Source organism: Dasypus novemcinctus, chromosome X (assembly GCF_030445035.2).
Source record: "Dasypus novemcinctus isolate mDasNov1 chromosome X, mDasNov1.1.hap2, whole genome shotgun sequence".
NCBI lineage: Eukaryota > Metazoa > Chordata > Mammalia > Cingulata > Dasypodidae > Dasypus > Dasypus novemcinctus.
Genome location: NC_080704.1, coordinates 122,608,720 through 122,629,252, shown reverse-complemented (window position 1 = coordinate 122,629,252; position 20,533 = coordinate 122,608,720). Strand labels below are relative to the sequence as shown.

Genomic DNA, 20,533 nt, shown 5'->3' with positions numbered 1-20,533 from the left:
TTCCCCATAATTTGTAGGTGACATTCATTCTGTACATATACTCCTAATCCTATGCCTGTGGCATATGCCGACATTAATTTCTGAAGCTGAGAAAGTTGGCAGGGTTATATAATTTGTGGTTTAACTGATTTCACCCTAGCCCTTACTGGAAGGGCAGGGTCTAGGTTTAGTTTTGCAATAGCAACTCAGTCAAGACAGGTTCCTGGTGCTTGCAAATCATTCGGAGGAGGAGGGGCTGCTTTCTGCACTTCAGGAGTGACTCATGCCCTTTGGTATGAATAGGTGAAACTCTGGCTTCTGTCCATGCACCTGCTCGATGCCACACCTGCAGTCAACACCTGAGCCCCACTCAGACACAAAACCCAGACTGAGGGCAAATGAGTCCCTCTTCAAAAGGGGTACAGCCAAACAAAGGAGCTCAAAATTATGTTAGTGGAGCACCCCTGGGAATTCCATTTAACCATTCCACTGTTAGCATAGGAAAACATCTTAGATAATGTTTTCTAGATGTAGCACACTCACTTGCTCAAGATACATTTGGAGGACCAAGAAAGTTTGGGGTCCTAATGAATTTCTCTTATGAACTTCTTAAAATTGGCTGGTCAAGTCTATAGAAGGTATTGTCTGCTAACTAAGTACAGGGCAAGAATTCACAAGACCTTTGTTCTGATCCTTATACTACCACTGAGCAACAGTGAAACCTTGGACAAAGTAGTTATTATTAACTATCTGCTCTGGACTTGAGCTTCTCCATTTTAAAAATGGGATTAATTGCAATTGCCTTTATTTCCTTTCAGAGTTGCTGAGAAGGGCAAATAAGATAACAGAAATGAATGTGCTGTTGTCTCCTTAGAAGAAAGGCTAAGAAACTAAAGGTAATATTATTTTATTCTTAGTCCATATCTTTTTTTCATTCTCTTCTCCTGTTGCTGTTGCTACCCAAGGACTTTGGGAAGTAGTTACTAACTTAATATGCATTTATTAAATGCTCTTTGTGTACTAGTTAGTGCTTTAGGTATTGGAGAGGATACAACTAAAATTTGTGTACTCAGCCCATGCCCTCTATGAGCTCACAGTCTAGCAATGTCCATTACTGATTCAACCCATTACAGTGATTTCTGCCTGGCCACTCAGGACCTCAAATGGCAAAAATTAACTTCTTTCTCTTTCTCTGCATTTCAGAAAGGGATATCTGTCCCTTGAACAGTATTCCAAGGTCTAGATTGAAGGTACATGGAGAGAAATGCTATGGGGTAAATAAAAGGAATTTATCTCTTACTCCCACATTGCCAGAGCTTACCCCTGGAATGACCACTTTTTTCAGGTATCCATCCTTGGTTTCTTCCTTGTTTCTGTACAGTGCTTACTCTGTGTGAACTTGCCCATTATGTAGCTGTCATTTAGATGCTAATGACTCCCAAATGTACATCTCAACCTATCTTTGACACTTCCTTTCCCTTTCTCTTTTCCCCAACATCAAGTTGGTCACCAAATTCTGTACTTTCTACTCAGGTCATAGATTTTTCTCTGAAAAGCTTTTCTTAGCTGGCCCAGGGTTTTGTGAAGAGTCCTCTCTGTTGCCAGAGCTACACTTATACCTCTGTTTTACCATTGGATTTTAGGTACATGTCTATCCCCCTTCTCTACTGGGAGCTTGTTGAGGACTGCACTCTATTTTATTTGTTCATTTTTTCACACTCCCCACCCCAGTGCCTAGTGCAGTGTCTGGCTATAGTAAGTGCTCAGTAAGTTCCACTCAGTAAGTGGAAAATACAGTGTATGGGGAGTAAGTGTAGCTCACTGGTTGAGGGCCTGCTTCCCATGTACAAGGTCTCAGGTTCAATCCTTGGTATATCCTAAAAAAAATGTAGCATATAAGTGCTCTTATACAGATGTGTAAATGTGTAATAGAGATGTCCAGTAGGAACACAGAGACAGGGAAATTAATTTTCCATATCAGACAGAGAGGAGGGCAGGGGAAATGGAGGATTAGGGAAGAACCTTCAAGGAGAAGGTGGAAAAAAATTCTGTCTTCTTCTGAGATTCCTGGCTAAGAAGCCAAGAAACAAAATGCCTGTTGTGTCTGTTCTTGCTAAGCTGGGGACATCTCTGGCCTATTGCCTCCCCTGAGAGTTAGGACAAGATGACTTTTATGGTCATGTCTGCAAATAAACCTATGTCTATATAACACATTGACTACTTAAGACCAGTGCTATTTAGTCATATACTATTAAACACGGCTGAACTTAAATGTGTCACCTTAATTGTGGCTGAAAATAGAGGTACGTACACAAGCTCTTTGGTTACATATGCTTAATTTTATTCAGCATAGTGCCCTTAAAAATTGAAGATGGGTATTTAAAAATTTACAAATCACTATGTAGAACTAAATATTTTCAAGCTGACTGTCAGATCTTCCCAAGGGCAAAAATGAAACATGATATAAGCCATTAGAGTCATGAACCTGTTCTCACCCACCTGATGCTTTTACTAATTAGCTTCTTGGCTGGGTGGCAATTTGGAGCAAGTGCTTGCAAGTTGAATTCACAGGGTAGCCCACATTCCACTCTGCCATTTTGTAAGTCACTAGGATACTACTTTACTTCTTTTGGCTTATTTTCTTCCGAGGAGCCTTGTTCTGTCCTGGTGGAGAAATGAGAGCAGGAGAATGTTTCATTAAATGAGGGAGAGATTTCATGGGGTTTTGTTGTTTTTCTAGTTTTATTTTTTTTAGCGGATTGTCTATAAACATTCATACTCCTTTACCTATTAATTTCACTTCTGGGATTCTATCGTTAGGAAACAATCCAGGATATTTAAAAAGGTTAAATCACAAAGATGTTTTTTATAACATTGCTTAGACTTGCACAAAATTGGAAACAACTTAAATGTCTTAATAAATGGAGAATGGATAAGTGAATCTTGATATACTCATTTCATAGATTATTACACCACCATTACAATGTTTGTTATGAAGTCTGTATAACAACATGGAAAAAGTACTTATAATAAAGTGAAATGTGGGATCTAAAATTTATGTATGTTAATATTTCATTACTTTGTAAAAACTCAAATACACATAGGAAAAAATAATGGGGTATCCTAAAATGCTAATCATGTTTGAGGTGAAGTGGTATTGTGAGTGGATTACCCCCTTTATTTTAATTAGCTAACGTTCTTTGCTTATGTTACTTGTAAAACAAAGTATAAATAAAAATAAAAGTGAGTGGTATATTATCAGAGGCAGGAGATTGGTAAGGCAGGGACCTTCTAGGTATATTCTTAAACTTTTCTCATATTATTCTTTAAATGATTTTATGTATCCCTTATATTATTGCTGAGGAAATGAGGCATGGGATGTGATGGCATGGTCTAGTATTCCCCTGGAATGAATGTATGTGTATGCATGCATGCGTGTGCACATGCATGCAGTGGAGTTGAGGGGTGGTGGGAACAGGATTCTCCTTGCTATCCAGTATTTCACTGATTATGTATAATTTAGGATTGATCACCTTTGTTGCCCATTAACATTTTCACGTTAATTGCTTTAGAGCACACAAATGTAAAGCTGGGGCCAAAAATGACCAAGCCTTTAAGAGTTACCATCTCAGAAACTGATATCTGACACTGGTTGTTGGTAAGACTTGGAAATGCCAAGGCCGTGCTTCAGTTCTTAAAATAATTTTCCAGACTGATCTAGATAGAGGTAGAGATAGGAGCAAATAGTTGGGACCAATTGAAAGCCTTTACTTAAGCTAGTGGTAGAGTTAAGTAAGATCATATGCCAAGCTGGTATGATGTTGACAAGACTTGGAATAAGGGCATGGAAACATTGGTCAGTGGAGGTGTGTGTTACTCTCTGACCCATCCGCATATCTTGGATTAAATTAGAGAGATTTTCCAAAGTCCTTCTGCCATGCTTCTCAACAAACACTTTCTGTTTACCTCTTCAATTTCCCTTCCTGTGGTTAACATTTTACTTCCAATGGGACTGGAAAATTTGTGGACTATTAACACAGGTCTACAATTCCCTAAAGCCAAGGTCAATTCAATTTAATAAATGTTTAGTAAGCATCATCTATATATAAGCTAATAGTACTAGATATGTCATAGTGGAAGGGTTATTTCCCTGGGAGTTATAAAACCTGCATTCTGGTCCTGGCTCTGACCCTTTTTATGCCCTGGTATCTTCACCTATAGAAGGAAGGGCTTAGATTACTAGATGGTCTCCCAGAAATCTTTCTACTACTGGCTTTCAGTAATCTAAGGGCTCCTAGCACAGAAGACTGAGTTGCAACTAAAGGTTAAAAAATATCTATGCCATAAAATTGCAACAGCTTTCCAGAGAGAGGCTACTTTGAAAGAATAATAATGATGACGATAATAATAATAATAACTAACATTTACTGAACCCTTACTATGTGCTGGGCTCTATGCCTAGCATTTTATATGGATTCTCTCCCTTAATATTTATACCAGTCCTGTGAGGTATGAGCACCATTGTCACTATTTTGTAGATAATGAAAGTGAGATCTGGGGAGGTCAGGAGACATGGTTAATTAGTAAGGCCAATTAGTAAGCTATAGATTCAGGATTTGAATTAGGCAGTCTGATTCTAGGCAAAGCTCTTAGGTGCTGATACTGTTTATCCAAAACCTATTGAATGTTTAGTGATGATCTGACAAAGGACCATTGTTTATTACCTCCCAAAGGAAGTGAACTAGTCTTGGGTTGAGAGACTGTTGAATTAGGAAAGTTTTCTCTAGGACAGTCCTGGCCACAGTATGGACCAACCTCAGGGAACATAAGAGAATTCATTGTGGCCACTGTACTTTTTGCCCTATGTGGGAGGTTGTGTGTATGTATGTTTTATGCACAAATACATGCACTAGTCATAAGGAAGACTGAACCTGCTCCTTTCCATTTAGCTGGGAGTAAAATTGTATGAAACAAATTGACCAAGATTTAGCAGGTTAACAGGCTTCTTAGATTTTAGATTCTTTATCCTGGTTGATGGAGTGAGGAGTAGGGGCAAAAATACTTACAATCATTTTTTAAAATTTATTTGAAGGATGAGAATTTGGTCTGCCCTAACCATCTTATAATGTTGTTTTTCTAGATCTTGGCCTGGGAATCATCTAGGCTTGCACTAATGTATATTGGCTCAACATCCCACATATCCTGGGGAAGGTCAATGACTGCAAATAGAGTAAGAGTTTAGCTTGACCTGGCTGCCCTGTTTTTGTTACGGAAACGTTGAATATATAAGTTCCAATTGCTTTTCTTAAAAGAGAAGCACAGATAACCTTTCATCCCCTATTAAATATCCTCAGGGAAAGTTTGTGTGTCCAGGAGAAACAAGGTTATTTTATTGATTGAAGATTATGCCAGACCCCTGGCCGTGGCATGATTAAAGCTATGGGCAGATTAAACGTTGCAGAGTTCATACCTTTTTAATTCTTTGCATGAGACAGGGAATATATCTTTTCCTTTCTCAAATAAATAGGGTAGTGTTTTCCTCTGTAAGTGACTCTTGACTCATAGATGAACATAAGTTCTTTAAGAAACATCAGTAAACTGGTGAGAAATCTGCAAAGCTTTTCCTTAAACTGACTTCTTTTCCTTTTTTTAAACAAGAGCATAAGGGGTGAGGGAGGGGGACTGATGATTCTGTGTCCAGTTGACATAAAGTGATTTGGGTTTTGAAATGGATATGGAGTCTAAGTATCTTTTAAAACTTTTTAAAGTATACATATATATGGATATGGATGAGAGAGGACAAAATTAAAGGAAGAGAATAAGACATTGAATGAGTGACGTTTCCTCAGTATGGAACTGTGTGTCAGGAGAAAGCAAGTCAAAATCTGCATGAAGAATCTAAGTAATACTGGGTAAGAATTGTGTGGTGGGTTCTCTCCTGGGACTCAAGTTTAAAAGCCTTCAGCTGTTTTTTGGTTGATTCAGTTGGAAAAAAAAAAGACAAATGTTTTGTTCAGAATTGGACAATACAAACATCGTGGTTATTTACCACAGCTCTATTAACAGTGCAGCTTTGATTCCAATTAAAAGTTGATATTCTGCATTGAAATTAGAGGAGACACTCTAATATAATTACCTTGCAGATTGGAGATGATTTTGGTTTTATTTGTGACTATGCTTTGAGCAAAAACAAGATGGAAAGAAAAAATTTTGTGTTGGTTGACTCTATATCTGTTCTGGGATTTTTTGGCAACATTGCAAGGAAATAATGTTAAATTAATCACTGTGTGGTTCTTGTGCATTTTTTTTTAAACGTGGATGTTTTGGACATGCTTCAAAAATACAGAGTTGCTTGTGCGCTTCCTTTGCATTCCTTTTCTCCTCAGATGGGGATTCTGGTGTGAAGCAAAGCCTTTCCTTTAAGTAATATGCATGAGTCATGGCCGAGGGCAGGATACATGTACATCTCACCTAAATACAAACTCCTCAGTTTTATGACGATTTTGGTTGAACCTGAAGTGGTTTACAGGGACCAATAAAACGAGGAATCCCAATTGATGTCTTTTGGGCATTGGCATGTAATTTCTATAAGGTGAGTCTCGTAGTTTCCTTTTGCTGAGATACTTGGGCAGTGGAAGTGCTGAGAAAGCAAATCAATGCATCTTCCACTTGGAGAAGGGTTGTAGTCATGAACTAAGAAGGGCAATCAACTTTCCTACTCCAATAAGAATGAATGGGCTGTCAATCAGATCATAAGCTCTTTGAGGGCAGGAAATATGTTTTGCATCTTTTGTATCTTTCATTGCATCTAGCATGCGGCTGGGCAAATGTCTGGAATAGCCAGTATGCAATAAGTATTTAATTACTTGATTGAGAAGTGTTTTTTTTTCCCTTCTCCCCATTTGAGAGTGAGGCAATTTCATCAGGAGCTTCACTGAGTATTCCTTTTTGGACCACAAGCCTACCTAAGGAGGACTTCCTTCCATTTTGGGGTGTGGGGCAGTAAGCCTCACTGACCTTCCCTACTAATGATAGATATTTAAAGGTTACACCCTAAAGATGATAAGGGTTGTGGCTTTTGTTATCACCCATTGTGCCAACACAGATTGGAAGCAGTGGCTTTCTAAGGCTGTGAAGCTAAAAACAGAGCAATATTTTAGTCTCAGACATGAACATTTCTATCACCTGGAGTGTGGCATGACCTCCTGAATAAAGTTGCTAGAGAGTAAGGTTTCTTTCTTGCTTTAGTGGAGGTGGAATCTGCCACTCATTAAAAAGCAAGCATATGGGAGGACAGTTCATCCCTTGGAAGAATGGTTTGGTTAACTGCTTGCCATTGGTGGCAAAATAGAAACTACGTTTTTATTTCTCCTTCCTTATCCCTCCTGAACATTTCAGAGTGACAAGTGTTTGGACTCTGGACGGCGCTTACCCTGAACCTGAGTGTTAGGGGAGAGGGAATCTGCCGTTGCGGTTTCTGGAGCTGTTCATAAGCAAGAATTCCCTATCCTGATCAAGGCTTTAAGCCTAAAAGAAAGCAGAAATAGGTATGGATCATTGGTGTGTGTGTGTGCGCACATGCATGTGTGTGTGTGCAGGTTGGGGTGGGTGTGGAATGGGAGGGGGTGGTTTATTCTTTAGGAGCTGGGACTGCTCAATGCGTGGATTTCCCTGTCTTGGAAGAAGGGTTTGTAAGTGGTTTAGTTTTAACCATACATCTTCTTGTTTCTGATTTTTGAGAGAGGAAAACTAGTTTGGTAGTCATCTCTCCAATTTCAGGAACTAAAAGAGATGTGTATATTATATTTGTCAGCCTGTCCCAAAAGCCCAATTTAACAGTTCAAATACAGGAGTCCCAGAGGGTCAAAAGGGAAGGAGTTAAAGGGACTGAAGGGCATGTTGCTTAACTCCTTGATGTGCACTTCCTAAAAGTATATCATGAATGGGATTTTATAAAGGGCCCTTGGAAGGTTACCTATGGGGTCAAACTGTTCAGTATAGCAATGGGAAACCAGGTAACAGTAATCATGCAATAAGTGAGAAAGGAGGGAAGATGACCTATTGTCATCTACCATACACATATTCTGGGTCACTCCTTGCAATACTAAAGGAAAGCGATCATATTTCCAGAGAGATTGGAGGCTGGTCAACATATTAGAAACAATGTAAAAGAAGGCAGGATTCCTGATTTCTCATCTAGGAAACTGAGGCTGGTTAGGTTGATGGTTAATGTGACTTTTGTGTGACATCATGACCATTCTCCAAGAATAGTTAAGGTCCTTAAAGTGAAAGTTCTGTTGTTGAACATTGGCATTTAATTGCAATGCTTAGCATTTAACCTGACAGATTCTGTCCAGTGATTTTATTAGTCTCTAATGAGTTTGTGTGCACTCTACAGTGCTGACAGAGAATGTGAGAGAGATGAGATCTACTACTCATTTTTCACATGGTAAAATAGAAGCTAAGGAAAGGGGAATAAATTGTTTAGGTTAAACTGTAAAACAAAATATGGTTAGAATTTGAATCTTGAGTTATCTTACTAAATATACCTGTTTCACTCAAACCGTATTACTTCCTTAAGGGGAAATGTTGTATGGGAGGATGGTATGATAATCATTCCCTTCCAGAAGGATGGCCATTTTATTTTTCAATTTCTAAATATTGTTAGAGGAACATTACAAACAAAAGAGGACTTCCACTTTATATTCCTCCTACCCAACAAAAAATTGCAGTGGCTATTTCTGGATGGCCGAAAGAGAAACTTTGTGGATAATAATTATCCTAAGTCCTTCTCTTAGCCCTTGGTAAGGAGAATCCACAAACGGCAATACATAAAGGATTTTTAAAATAAAAAGATATATTTCAGAGTTTCTTGATCATAGAGGAAGGTTTAAATCAAGGAAGGGATCATTTCTACCTAGTGTAAGTCAAGACTTCTTAACCTTTTATTTATTGTAGTTCTTATTTAGCATTGATACCTCCCTTTACATTCTGAACTGCTTTACAAACGCATTCTATAGGGTAGCTTCTTCCCACTGTCTGCCTTCATCTACACAGCCATGTGAGTTGGATTTTAATTAAAGAAATAGAATACAGAAAGATAAACCCTGTAAGAACATAGGAAAATTGCCCTCTCTGATTACCCTACTTGACTGTAAAAGGTTTCCCTGATCCTCTTAGAAGTTAACCAAGATTGAATATTTAACACAAGTTAAAAGTGAAAGAGCAAAGACAGAGCTCTTATACATTCAAGATCGTCATTATATCAATGATAGAGCCAGGAGTCACCAGCATTTAACCTATTCTAGATTCAATTTTCTACTTTGTTTCTGCAATGGAATCCTCATCCCCCCCGCCCCCCCAAATATCCATTTTCTTCCCCTTTAGAGGACTGATTTATCAATCAACTGGGTGTTAAGCTTCCTGTTTCCCCTTCCCAGGTCAAGGGCAGCCCAGGTGCCCAATTTCTCTCTCTCTTCACAAGGCACCACCAGCAATAGAGATGAGAAATTCTGAAGACCAGCAGAGTGGAGGAACCACAGTATTGCAACGTCTGCTACAAGAGCAGCTTCGCTATGGCAATCCTAATGAGAATCGCAACCTGCTTGCCATACACCAGCAAGCCACAGGGAATGGCCCACCTTTCCCCAGTGGCAGTGGGAACCCAGTCCCTCAGAATGATGTGTTGAGCTCCCAAGATCACCACCAACAGCTTGTGGTTCATGCTGCTCGACAAGAACCCCAGGGGCAGGAAATACAGTCAGAAAACATCATCATGGAGAAGCAGCTTTGCCCTCGAATGCAGAATAATGAAGAACTCCCAACCTATGAAGAAGCCAAGGTCCAGTCCCAGTACTTTCGTGGCCAACAGCATGCTAGTGTTGGAGCTGCCTTTTATGTCACGGGAGTCACTACCCAGAAGATGAGGACTGAGGGACGACCATCAGTTCAGCGGCTCAATCCTGGAAAAATGCACCAGGATGAAGGACTCAGAGACCTTAAGCAAGGGCATGTCCGCTCCTTGAGTGAACGATTAATGCAGATGTCACTGGCCACCAGTGGAGTTAAGGCCCATCCACCTGTTACAAGTGCACCCCTCTCTCCACCACAACACAATGACCTCTACAAGAGTCCCACAAGTTCCAGTGAATTCTACAAGGCCCAAGGGCCACCTCCCAACCAGCATAACCTGAAGGGCATGGAACACCGAGGCCCCCCACCAGATTATCCCTTCAAAGCCATGCCACCCCAGTCTGTAGTGTGCAAGTCCCAAGAGCCAGGGCACTTCTATAGTGAGCATCGTCTGAACCAGCCAGGGAGAACAGAGGGGCAACTGATGAGATATCAGCATCCCCCTGAGTATGGAGCAGCCAGGTAAGACAGTTGCCTTTCTGTCATTTCTGGACCTCATCCCCAACCAGCTGCTTCTGATGTGTTTTGGGAATTCTAAGGGAAGTAATGTACAAGTGTTTGGTATAACAAACTCTCCAATGTATAATTGGCTCCTGGTTTCCTAAATTAGCTGTTAACCTGAATTTCTAGCCACTTCATCCATAATTAAGGCTTTCTTAAAATTCCCTTGACTTTGTAGGTTGAGCATGGCCTCAACTGCCTAGTGAATGAACAGGAACAAGTCTTGATTTCAGCACTGTCCTGTGTCCTAGGATTTTGAAAGAGTGTCAGTGTTCCATTTCTTTTGAGTTATTAAATCCTTCTTTAAGGAGCAGAAGCAAATTATCTTGGACTTCAATTAATCTGGAGCATCCTAGCATTTTCATTAATTCCTGTACATAAAAATCTCACCCCTTCCTTTTTGCAAACAAATCTGTTTTTGATTAGTTGTAATTTTTCAAAAGAATTACTGTGATTTTTTTTTCATCATTAAGCAAACACCCAGATACATCTATGGGGGGAACTATATATGTGTGCAGGTTCTGAATGTTACTTGGCTTGTACATCTTTGTAGTTCATGAACTCTGAATTACTTCATTCTTCTGTAGAGAGTCTGGTATTTGCAATCATAATTTTAAACATCTTAGTTAAATTCACATCATATCATATAGAAGTTTTGATCAGATGCTAAAATGCAGAAGGCAAAATATTCACATAACTCCTGTACCATTTGCCATTAATTCAGGAGTGTTGTTTTGTATATTCTGTTCTTCCTAAATATACCTCTTAATTATTAAGGGCCCATTGTCCCATTGCTGTATTAATTAGACCTTATGATTTTGCTCATTGTTGCTATTGCTAATATTGGGGCAACATCTCTGACTGGTAGTATTGTGAAGTGGGGGAGGCAGTTGAAACTATAGGCAGCAATGATGGCAATTATGTGTAGTATTTCTGCCCTGTTAACCAAGGGTAATTAAGAGTGGCCAAAAGTACAGATGGGGTTCACTGCCATGGCAGATGGCCCTTCTTTGGAGCTGGTGTTTCTGCATGATGGAATTAGACTCAGAGGGGATCTCTTCTCACAAGACTTGCATGCTACTTTATTGGAATTGTAGTTGGTGCTGGGGTTTAAGATATATTTAGAGGATTTGAATCTCTGGACTGATAATAAGACACCCAGGCCCAGAGCCTCAACAGACTTCAGCTCCAACACTTTGATTTATTGGACTTACCCCACTCAGCTAACATGGAGTTGAAGAAAGTCAACCACCACACCATGGAGCCTAGAGTGTCTACAACTGAAAGCAGGAGAAGTGCATCCAGTATCCATGTGGAATCTAAGCCCCCACTTGACATAGATATGCAATGGACACAACCAATCCAATGTCCACAGAGAAAATGTGGAATGTGTGTGGGAAGGGTAGCCATGGTGGCTGCTGGGTTTGGGGAATGGGAGGAAGAGATGAGATGTGGAGGCATTTTCGGGACGTGGAGTTGTCCTGGGTGGTGCTTCACGGACAATTACGGGACATTGTAGATCCCTCCAGGGCCCACTGGATGGAACGTGGGAGAGTGTGGGCATGATGTGGACCATTGACTACGGGGTGCAGTGATGTTCAGAGATGTACTTACTGGGTGCAATGGATTTGTCACGATGATGGGAGAGAGTGTTGCTGTGGGGGGAGTGGGGGGTGGGGGCTGTGGGGTTGATTGGGACCTCATATTTTTTTAATGTAATTTTTAAAAATAAATAATTAAAAAAAAAAAAAAGAGTGGCCAAAAGTTGACGTTCCTGGACCTAGGCTATTCTTTTACCATGGGCAGGCCACAGACTAGCCCTATATCTTTGATGCATGTTTGCATCCTTTTCCTTCCTAACTCATTTGGGAAAGAACTTCTTAGCTCGAAGTTCATCGGGTGAATCAAAACAGAAAAGCAGGGTTAAGCCCAGGCCCAAGGTGCAAAACCATTCTCCTTTGGGGATTTGTAGTAAACTTAAGATGATGACTGCCAAAAGTAGTTCGCTGTCATTAAAACAACCAGTAAAAATATATCCTATTTCCTTGCAAAAAAAGAGAAAGGCAGTCAGGGATGGAGGTGCGTGAAGCTAAGAAAATACACCTGGCATTTTCTCTTATTGAATTTCCCCCCTCCAGATACTATGTTTTTAGCTAGAGGCAAATTGCTTTGGGCTTTGCCCCTAACATTGCTAATTTAGGATCTTTTTTTTCTTTAACACAGCTTGATTTCCTAACCCTTTTCAACTTCCTCCATGCATGCACCTTGGAGCTTTCAAAGGGCAGCAGCCTAAGTTCTGATAGGCTTGGACTAGCTTGGACTAGGAAACAGGTAACAGGGCCATTCATGTTTAAATGAGTACAACGGTTCCCCCCAGCCCTTCCCCAATTCCTTGGGCCATCTAACCCATCCTCCCAACCCTAGCCCCCATCTTATCCCTTGGGGTGGGGAGTGGGTTTTATGGGAACTTCGTATGTTTTTTTTTTTATTGTAACGTTCTGTGTGATCTATTAACTTTAATTTTAAAAATGTGTTAAAAAAATGAGTACAAGAACACAATTCCCATCTGCCCAATGAAAAGGAGTACCCAGGAAGACAATCAGCTGCTTAGCTTGGTAGAAACCCGTTCAAGCCAGCAAAATGATAATAAAGCTGGGGTTTTCGTTTGGCTTTTCCTATCAGTACGGAAGAGTCTGTGGAACACCCTCCTTTATGTCGATGGGCTCTTTCCTTGTGGATGGGACTGTGATGGGTGGGGTGTGGAGCAGAATCCAAAGCCCTGTTCAGCATATGTCCCGCCTTCCTAGGAAAATTATTTTCAAAATTTATTCACCAGTATTGTCTGTAACTCTGAAATGACTCCCACAGTGTTTGAAGTTAGATGGAAAAGTGCTTTGATCTGCCTAAATAAATAATAAGGAACCTAAAAAGGGATTTTTTACCTTCCACTGATTAAACCACCAAAGAAATTTAGCTGCATATGTTTTAGAAGAAGACATTTGAAATTTCTCCTTCCTCCTAAGTTAACTGTGTATCTCTCTATTCCTCAAAAGTAGCAGAGTCCATTCTGACCACCCTCTTTTGAGCAGTATTTTAATACACAGGTTTGCTTTAACAGTTTGTTTTTCTCTGAGAGAGGGGTAGGGTGCTTGGTATGCTTGATGAATAAGCAAATCTCAAAAGATCCCAGTCAGAGGATACTCTGTGTGAAGTTTATGTCTGTAAAATTTTTGCACTACCCTGGTTAAGGATGTGGCTGGCACCTATTGACAAACTCTTGGCAAGGGAAGGTAGTGGAATCGCTTTCTCAAGGTGTATTGCTTTTAGGTGGTGACACATTTTTTTCCTTTGTTTCCTTTAACCAATTAGCTGTACAGTTTGTGTGTCCCTGTCCAAATAACTGCTGTGAGCATCGAATAATTGGAAGACTAAATCCTTAGTTGTTAATCCGTAAGTTACAGATCAGTGTGCAAAGAAAGCCCTTTGGACAAATTACTGTTAAAAATCCTTTGTGAAATGAAATTTGGAGATTTGCTGATAAAATGAATAAAGTGTTATAAACAATCCTTTTGTTACTTCATCTTCCCTATGCCCTCTTCCCCACTTAAAAATAAAGATTCTGAATGCCCAAAACTCCAGGTGGGAAACAATACCAAACCATCTGAAGAGTTTTAAATTTTCTGAATCTCTGTCCTTCTGAGTGCTGAGCCTTTTCTGCACCTGAGGTTTATACATTTATCAGCTTCTTTTAAAAATTAAATCATTTCTGTTTATAAAGCAGCCACCTCCTTTCAGTTTTTGAAATCATGCCCAGATCTGAGGTTTCTTGAAATCCTTGTTCAATGGTATTTGAGGGTGACCTAACTAGTTCAGAGCAGAGGTGATTGTGCAAGATTCAACAATTTGCAGCCCTCCCCAGGAATCATAGGATTCACCATCTCATTACCTAGGAAAGGAACCATTTCTGCAGTGAGAATAAATCAATTTCCAAACTGTTGTGGCACCTGCTGTGGTGTGAGTGACACATGCAAGCTTGAACATGTGTGGGCCAGGAGAGTGAATATGTGTGTGTACATGTGCACGCAGGTACCTGTGTTTGGGGAAGGGGAGGGTTCCTTGGCAGCTCAGTGGCATTGTGGAAGATGCTGTGTCATCTGTACAGACCAGCTTTCCCTTTTCCTTTGTGTCCTCATAGGCTGCCTCCAGGAAGCAGTATCCCAGGCCATTGGGGAAGGAGAATGCTGATTTTAGCCATAGGCCTCAGTCCTACATGTGTGTGTGCTGTTTCCCCTTTCCCACAGGGGACCAGGTAGTCTTAGGAAGGAGCAGCTTTGAAGGGAGGGACGGGGCAGGGAGGCAGGTCAGTGGCCTGTCAGTGGCCTTCCATAACATCATGGGATTCTATTGTCTGCAGGTTGCTGGCTGCTCATGATTAGCATTTCAGTGGGGTGTGATTCAAGTTGCTCTGTGGTTTGGTGAAAGGACCTCGGTAGTTTGCAGCTGGCAAAGCTGGGCTGCCATCTTTATCATTGCTGTCACTGTTGTGACTATTATTACTTAAACTTGAATGTGTTTTGGTTCCCTGGTATTCCCCATAACTCTCCCCCACTCCCTCATTCCTCTCTCCACGCTTTTCCGGGGACCTTCACGTGAGTGTTAACACTGTCCTGCTTTTTTGTGGTGGGCAAATGATGGAGTCCAGATGGAGTTCATTTGCTGAAGGGTTTCCTCTCCTTTTGTAACCACCTGAGTCTTGCTTGATGTTTGCAAACCTCTGAACAGCGACAGACTGCCTTGATTTTCCCAACACCAGGGTGCAGTGAGATCTTGCCTCCTTTTCCAGCCTGGGGAACTTGTGGGACAGCTGCCTTTGTCTCTGCTTATCTGTAGCAGACCCCAAAGTCCTGGCCTAGGCCTTAATCCTAAGTTTATCCCACCTGGAGGCTTTGTGATCTCCTTCCCGAGGTTCCTGGGAGGGCTGTCCAGGGCCTGCAGGGGTCTTTCAGCCCACAAGCAAGAGATAGGGCAATGGCCAAGGCTGCTTGAGAGAAGCTTGGGTTCCTTGTCACCCAGGGAAACTGGGAAGATGAAGTCCAGTTCATAAATGGATGCTCAGTTGTTGTTTTTTTCTCTCTTTTTTTTGTCTTTTTTTTTAATGTTACATTAAAAAAAATATGCGGTCCCCATATACCCCCCACCCCCATAACAACAACCTCCTCAATCATCATGAGACATTCATTGCTTTTGGTGATTACATCTCTGAGCACCGCTGCACCTCATAGTCAATGGTCCACACCATAGCCCACATTCTCCCACAGTCCACCCAGTGGGCCATGGGAGGATATACAATGTCCGGTAACTGTCCCTGCAGCACCACCCAGGACAACTCCAAGTCCCGAAAATGCCCCCACATCTCATCTCTTCCTCCCATTCCCTACCCCCCGCAGCCACCATGGCCACTTTCTCCACACCAATGCCACATTTTCTTCGATTACTAATCACAACAGTTCATGAATAGAATGCTCAGTTTTAAAAGAGAACACCTTCTAGGCATTGGTCTTCCAAATGCTGTGAATGAAGATGAAGGTTAATATGGTAATTCTTCCCTTAAATTTTGAGAGCTGGAAGGGACGTTGGAAAACATGAAACTTAAGTATCTCTTTTCTGTATTAGAGATCCAAAAGCCCCAACAAATCCGGGGACATTATAATTTAACCCTAGGGATACGTACAAATTATAATAGCACTTATTGAACAATGAGAGAGAGCCGATAGTTGATTTTACCAATGAGGAACCTCATAGTCAAAGATGCACAGTATGACAGACAAAGACTCTTCCCCAAATAAGTCTATACACCACCCCCAGGCTTCCCCCACCCCTACCCCAAGATGGCTCCCTTGTCTGTTTGTTCATAGATTTTGCTCATTGTCATTGTCTTTTCGTTGGATTTGTTCATTGTCTGTTTGTTTCTTCTTTAGGAGGCATGAGGAACTGAATCTAGGACCTCCCATGTGGGGCATGGGTGCCCAACTGCTTGAGCTACATTTGCTCCCTGCCTATTTTTTGGTTTTGCTCACTGTCTGCTTTTTGTCTTGCTCATTGTCTGCTCACTGTTTTTGCTTATTTTCTGCTCATTTTTTTCTTCTTATCTGCTCATTGCCTGCTTGTTGTTTGTTTGTCTTCTTTAAGAGGCACTGGAACCTGAACACAGGACCAACTACTTGAGGCACATTTGCTCCCTTCCCCCAGGCTTTTGATTGAATGAGTGCTTTGAGGTCTTAGAAAGGTTATGTAGCAACTTTGATTGTAATAATGAGTAACTTGCATACCCTCATCAATATTCAGCAAGCATTTATATTAGCATATGCCTGAAATGGAAAGAATGGCGGTACACCAGAGACATGGATTGGACTAAGGTAGAGCACCTAGGGCTTGAGTTGGTTTGAGGACTCTTGTGAGTATCTGGGTAGCTGAGTATCCATGAGCAAGCATTTGTAATGTTTTTTAGCTATAAAAAAACACTTATACTGAGGATTTCATCAAGGGATAGAATAATCAACAATGATGGTAACTGGAGTATGTGCAGGAGGGATACTCTTTAGCATATGGCTTGCCAGTTAAAAGTCAATTGCTCCTGGTGATTTGTCCCAATGCAAAAAGTAAATGGATATCCCATAACGAAAATCACAAAAAAGGTGAGTCTACCTCACTGGGAGGTAGATAAGAGACTCTGTTATTTCCTCTGTGTTCAAGAATGAGAAGAGTACAATATTTTTGCAATGTTTTGTGGCCTCAGGAATGAAGCAGAGGCTCATGCAGATTAAGGAACATGAATAAGGTTATATAGCTAGTAAGCAGTAGAATTGGGTCTCTAAACTCTATGTTGGGTTCCAAATCCCATGATCTTAGTCATCTCTCTTTCTTTGATTGAGAAATCTCAGAGCTAGACAGGTATCAACAGGATTTGGAAGTATATAAGGTGAGTTGGTCATGGGCTGAGAGGAGACCAAGATTTTTGTCTTCAATGCATACTAACAGATATTATTCCTGGTAGTGGTGAGGGTGGAAGTGATCCATCCACATATTCTACCTGTTTAACTTAATGACTAGTAGTCTGGTCTTGGGTACAAAAATGGGAGAGTCATATTAAGCAACTTACCAAAGTTCTCTTTTTGGAATTTTCTGTTCACAAAGATCTGGGTATCTGAAAAATAACGCACTGAAATCAATGCATTTTGGTAATGAAAAAAGCATGAAAATGGGATTCAGGAAACAAGGGTCTTACCCTGGCACTACCACTAACCCACTAACTCACTCTGTAGTATTTGGTAAATCACTTGCCCTCTCTGACCATTTCTTCCTCTGTTCAGTGAAGAATTGGACTACATTAATTCTTTAAGGCCTTTCCAGCCCTTAACATTTTGTGATTCAGTACATCAAAATAGTATGATAATGTTGCCTGTAACCCTCTCCAAATCTTGGTATTGTAAGTCTTTTATAACTGTAATCACCAATAATTATTTGGTGCCTCTAATATATTAAGTATCTACTTTACGTATCCTCAAGTAAATTTTGCAAGTAATTGGCCAAGGGGATCTTTCAGAAGGGAGTTGCAGATAGCAAGCTGAAGAATGGTTTTGATGGTTGTTTGGTTTTTTTTATTGGGCAAATGGAACTTATTTTCTAAAGTTAAGTTTTAAGTGTGGTAAACTACATATGGAATGTCAGAAAAGGACTAGTTTAAAATATTGAGATGAAAATTACCTTGTGGAAGAGTTGCTTTAAAATGCTTAGACTTTAGCAATAAGCATACAGGTATATGTTACTTAGATTTGCAGAGACTTCTAAAGTCATGTAGTTCAATCCCCCAGGGTATCACACCTCTCTTTGTGAGGATGAGTTAGTTACAGAAGGTGAGACCTGGATTGACCCATAGAGGTCTTTGCAGAGATCACATAGTTTGTCCTTACCTGCTGCTCATTTTGCAGGTGTCCTGGGTGCACTGGAGAACTTGTCATCTCACTTTCTTGTGCTCTTCTCTGTCAGTACCTTTAAAGGAGTACTGAGTGCTTAACCTGAGCATGCTCTTTATGTTTTACAGGCCAACACAGGACATCTCACTGCCATTGTCAGCCAGGAACTCTCAGCCTCACAGCCCTACTTCTTCCCTCACATCTGGGAGTTCCTTGCCCTTGTTGCAGTCTCCACCATCCACTAGATTACCTCCTGCCCAACACTCCTTGGTCCCAAACCAAGGAGACCACCCAGCTCACCTGCCTAGGCAACAGCAGCATTTCCTACCTAATCACCAGGGAGATCATTACCGTCTCTCCCAACCTGGTCTGAGTCTGCAGCAGCAGCAACAGCAGCAACAACACCATCATCACCACCACCAACAGCAGCAGCAGCAACAGCCAGGAGAGGCCTATTCAGCTATGCCTAGGGCTCAGCAGTCATCAGCTTCTTATCAGCCAATGCCTGGGGACCCTTTTGCGATTGTTTCCAGAGCCCAACAAATGGTTGAGATCCTCTCAGATGAGAATCGTAATTTGCGTCAGGAGTTGGAAGGATGCTATGAAAAAGTGGCAAGATTGCAGAAGGTGAGACCCCCATTTAGGGGATCTTAAAGTCTCCTTTAAATCTCATTTTTAGGACTTGGTAACGTAGACATAAAAGTTTCAACCTGTGGGCAGATCTCATTCTTATTTCAGAAGGTTAGACATGGATTAACTTTTGGAAAGGGCCTTCTGCATCTCTATCTAGGAGAAGTAACATTTTACTTATGTGTGAAATGAATAAAACCATATTTATACAGTTTCTTCAAACACCATAACCCTAAAGGAAACTTAATTTATTGTTTTAAGATTCCTCAAGACAGGGAGACTTCATCATAAGTGAAAGAACACTGGGGATGCCTATATAGAAGGTCTACTGACGTTTTAAGGCTTTTCTTTTGATTATATTTACCCAAGTACGGAATTTGCATTTTAAATATAAAATCACAAAGCTCCTAGAAAAATCTCACGAAGGGAAGTTAAATCCTGCCCTGCCTTATTTTGGAAATGACATAGAGTACCTTTCTTAGTGGGAGTTCTCAGAGAAACTCTTTTTCTTTTTTTTTTTTTTTTTAAATTTTTTTTATTTTTTATTGACTTTGTAATAATATTACATTAAAAATATATATGTGAGGTCCCATTCAACCCCACCCCCCCACCCCCCCTCTCCCCCCCCCCAACAACACTCGTTCCCATCATCATGACACATCCATTGGATTTGGTAAGTACATCTTTGGGCACCTCTGCACCTCATATACATTGGTTCACATCATGGCCCATACTCTCCTCTATTCCATCATGTAGGCCCTGTGAGGATTTACAATGTCCGGTGATTACCTCTGAAGCACCATCCAGGGCAGCTCCATGTCCCGAAGATGCCTCCACCTCTCATCTCTTCCTGCCTTTCCCCATACCCTTTGTCCATTATGTCCACTTTTCCCAATCCAATGCCACCTCTTCTATGTGGACACTGGATTGGTTGTGTCCATTGCACCTTTATGTCAAGAGGAGGCTCAGATTCCACCTGGATGCTGGATGCAATCCTCCCATTTTCAGTTGTAATCACTCTAGGCTCCATGGTGTGGTGGTTGTCCTTCTTCACCTCCATCTTAGCTGAGTGTGGTAAGTCCAATAAATCAGATTGTAGGTGCTGGAGTCTGTTGAGGCTCAGGATCTGGCTATCACATTGTCAGTCCAGAGATTCAAATCCCCTAAATATATCTTAAACCCCAACATTAACTGCACCTCCAGCACATTAGCATGAAAGTCTTATGAAGGGAGATCCCATCTGAGTCCAGATTCATCACACATAAACACCATTTCCAAAGAGGGGCCATCTGCCCTGGTAGTTAACCCCATCGGCCATGACCATAACTCCCATGGGTCTCTTTAGCCCTCAAAGGAACCAATATCTGGGGGTTGTATCTGCTTTATCTGTCTCTCTGACTCTGCTCAGTTGTGCATGAGGGCAAACCTTCTGCCAGCCTCCAGACTCTTTTTTAGAAACTCGTAGCCATATAAACTCATTTCTCCTTTCCATTTCCCCCTTACTTTAGGTCAAACAGCATTTTAAAGTCATGGTATTT

General features: G+C 41.0%; 1 protein-coding gene across 6 annotated transcripts in view; it reads left to right on the top strand.

Annotated features, from left to right (window-relative positions):
• The window catches only part of AMOT (angiomotin), a 74,871-nt gene that overhangs the window by 8,172 nt on the left and 46,166 nt on the right, over positions 1–20,533 (top strand). Inside the window, exons 2-7 of one of the 6 annotated variants that reach the window (XM_023586454.2) lie at positions 798–875; positions 1,183–1,324; positions 6,366–6,571; positions 7,378–7,526; positions 9,420–10,353; positions 18,494–18,992. In XM_023586454.2, coding sequence (XP_023442222.1) covers positions 9,482–10,353; positions 18,494–18,992 — 1,371 coding nt within the window. In that variant the 5' untranslated portion in view covers positions 798–875; positions 1,183–1,324; positions 6,366–6,571; positions 7,378–7,526; positions 9,420–9,481. The remainder of the gene's footprint in view (positions 1–797; positions 876–1,182; positions 1,325–6,365; positions 6,572–7,377; positions 7,527–9,419; positions 10,354–18,493; positions 18,993–20,533) is intronic. The other 5 variants (XM_023586456.2, XM_023586458.2, XM_071213029.1 and 2 more) reach the window with 5 other exon arrangements.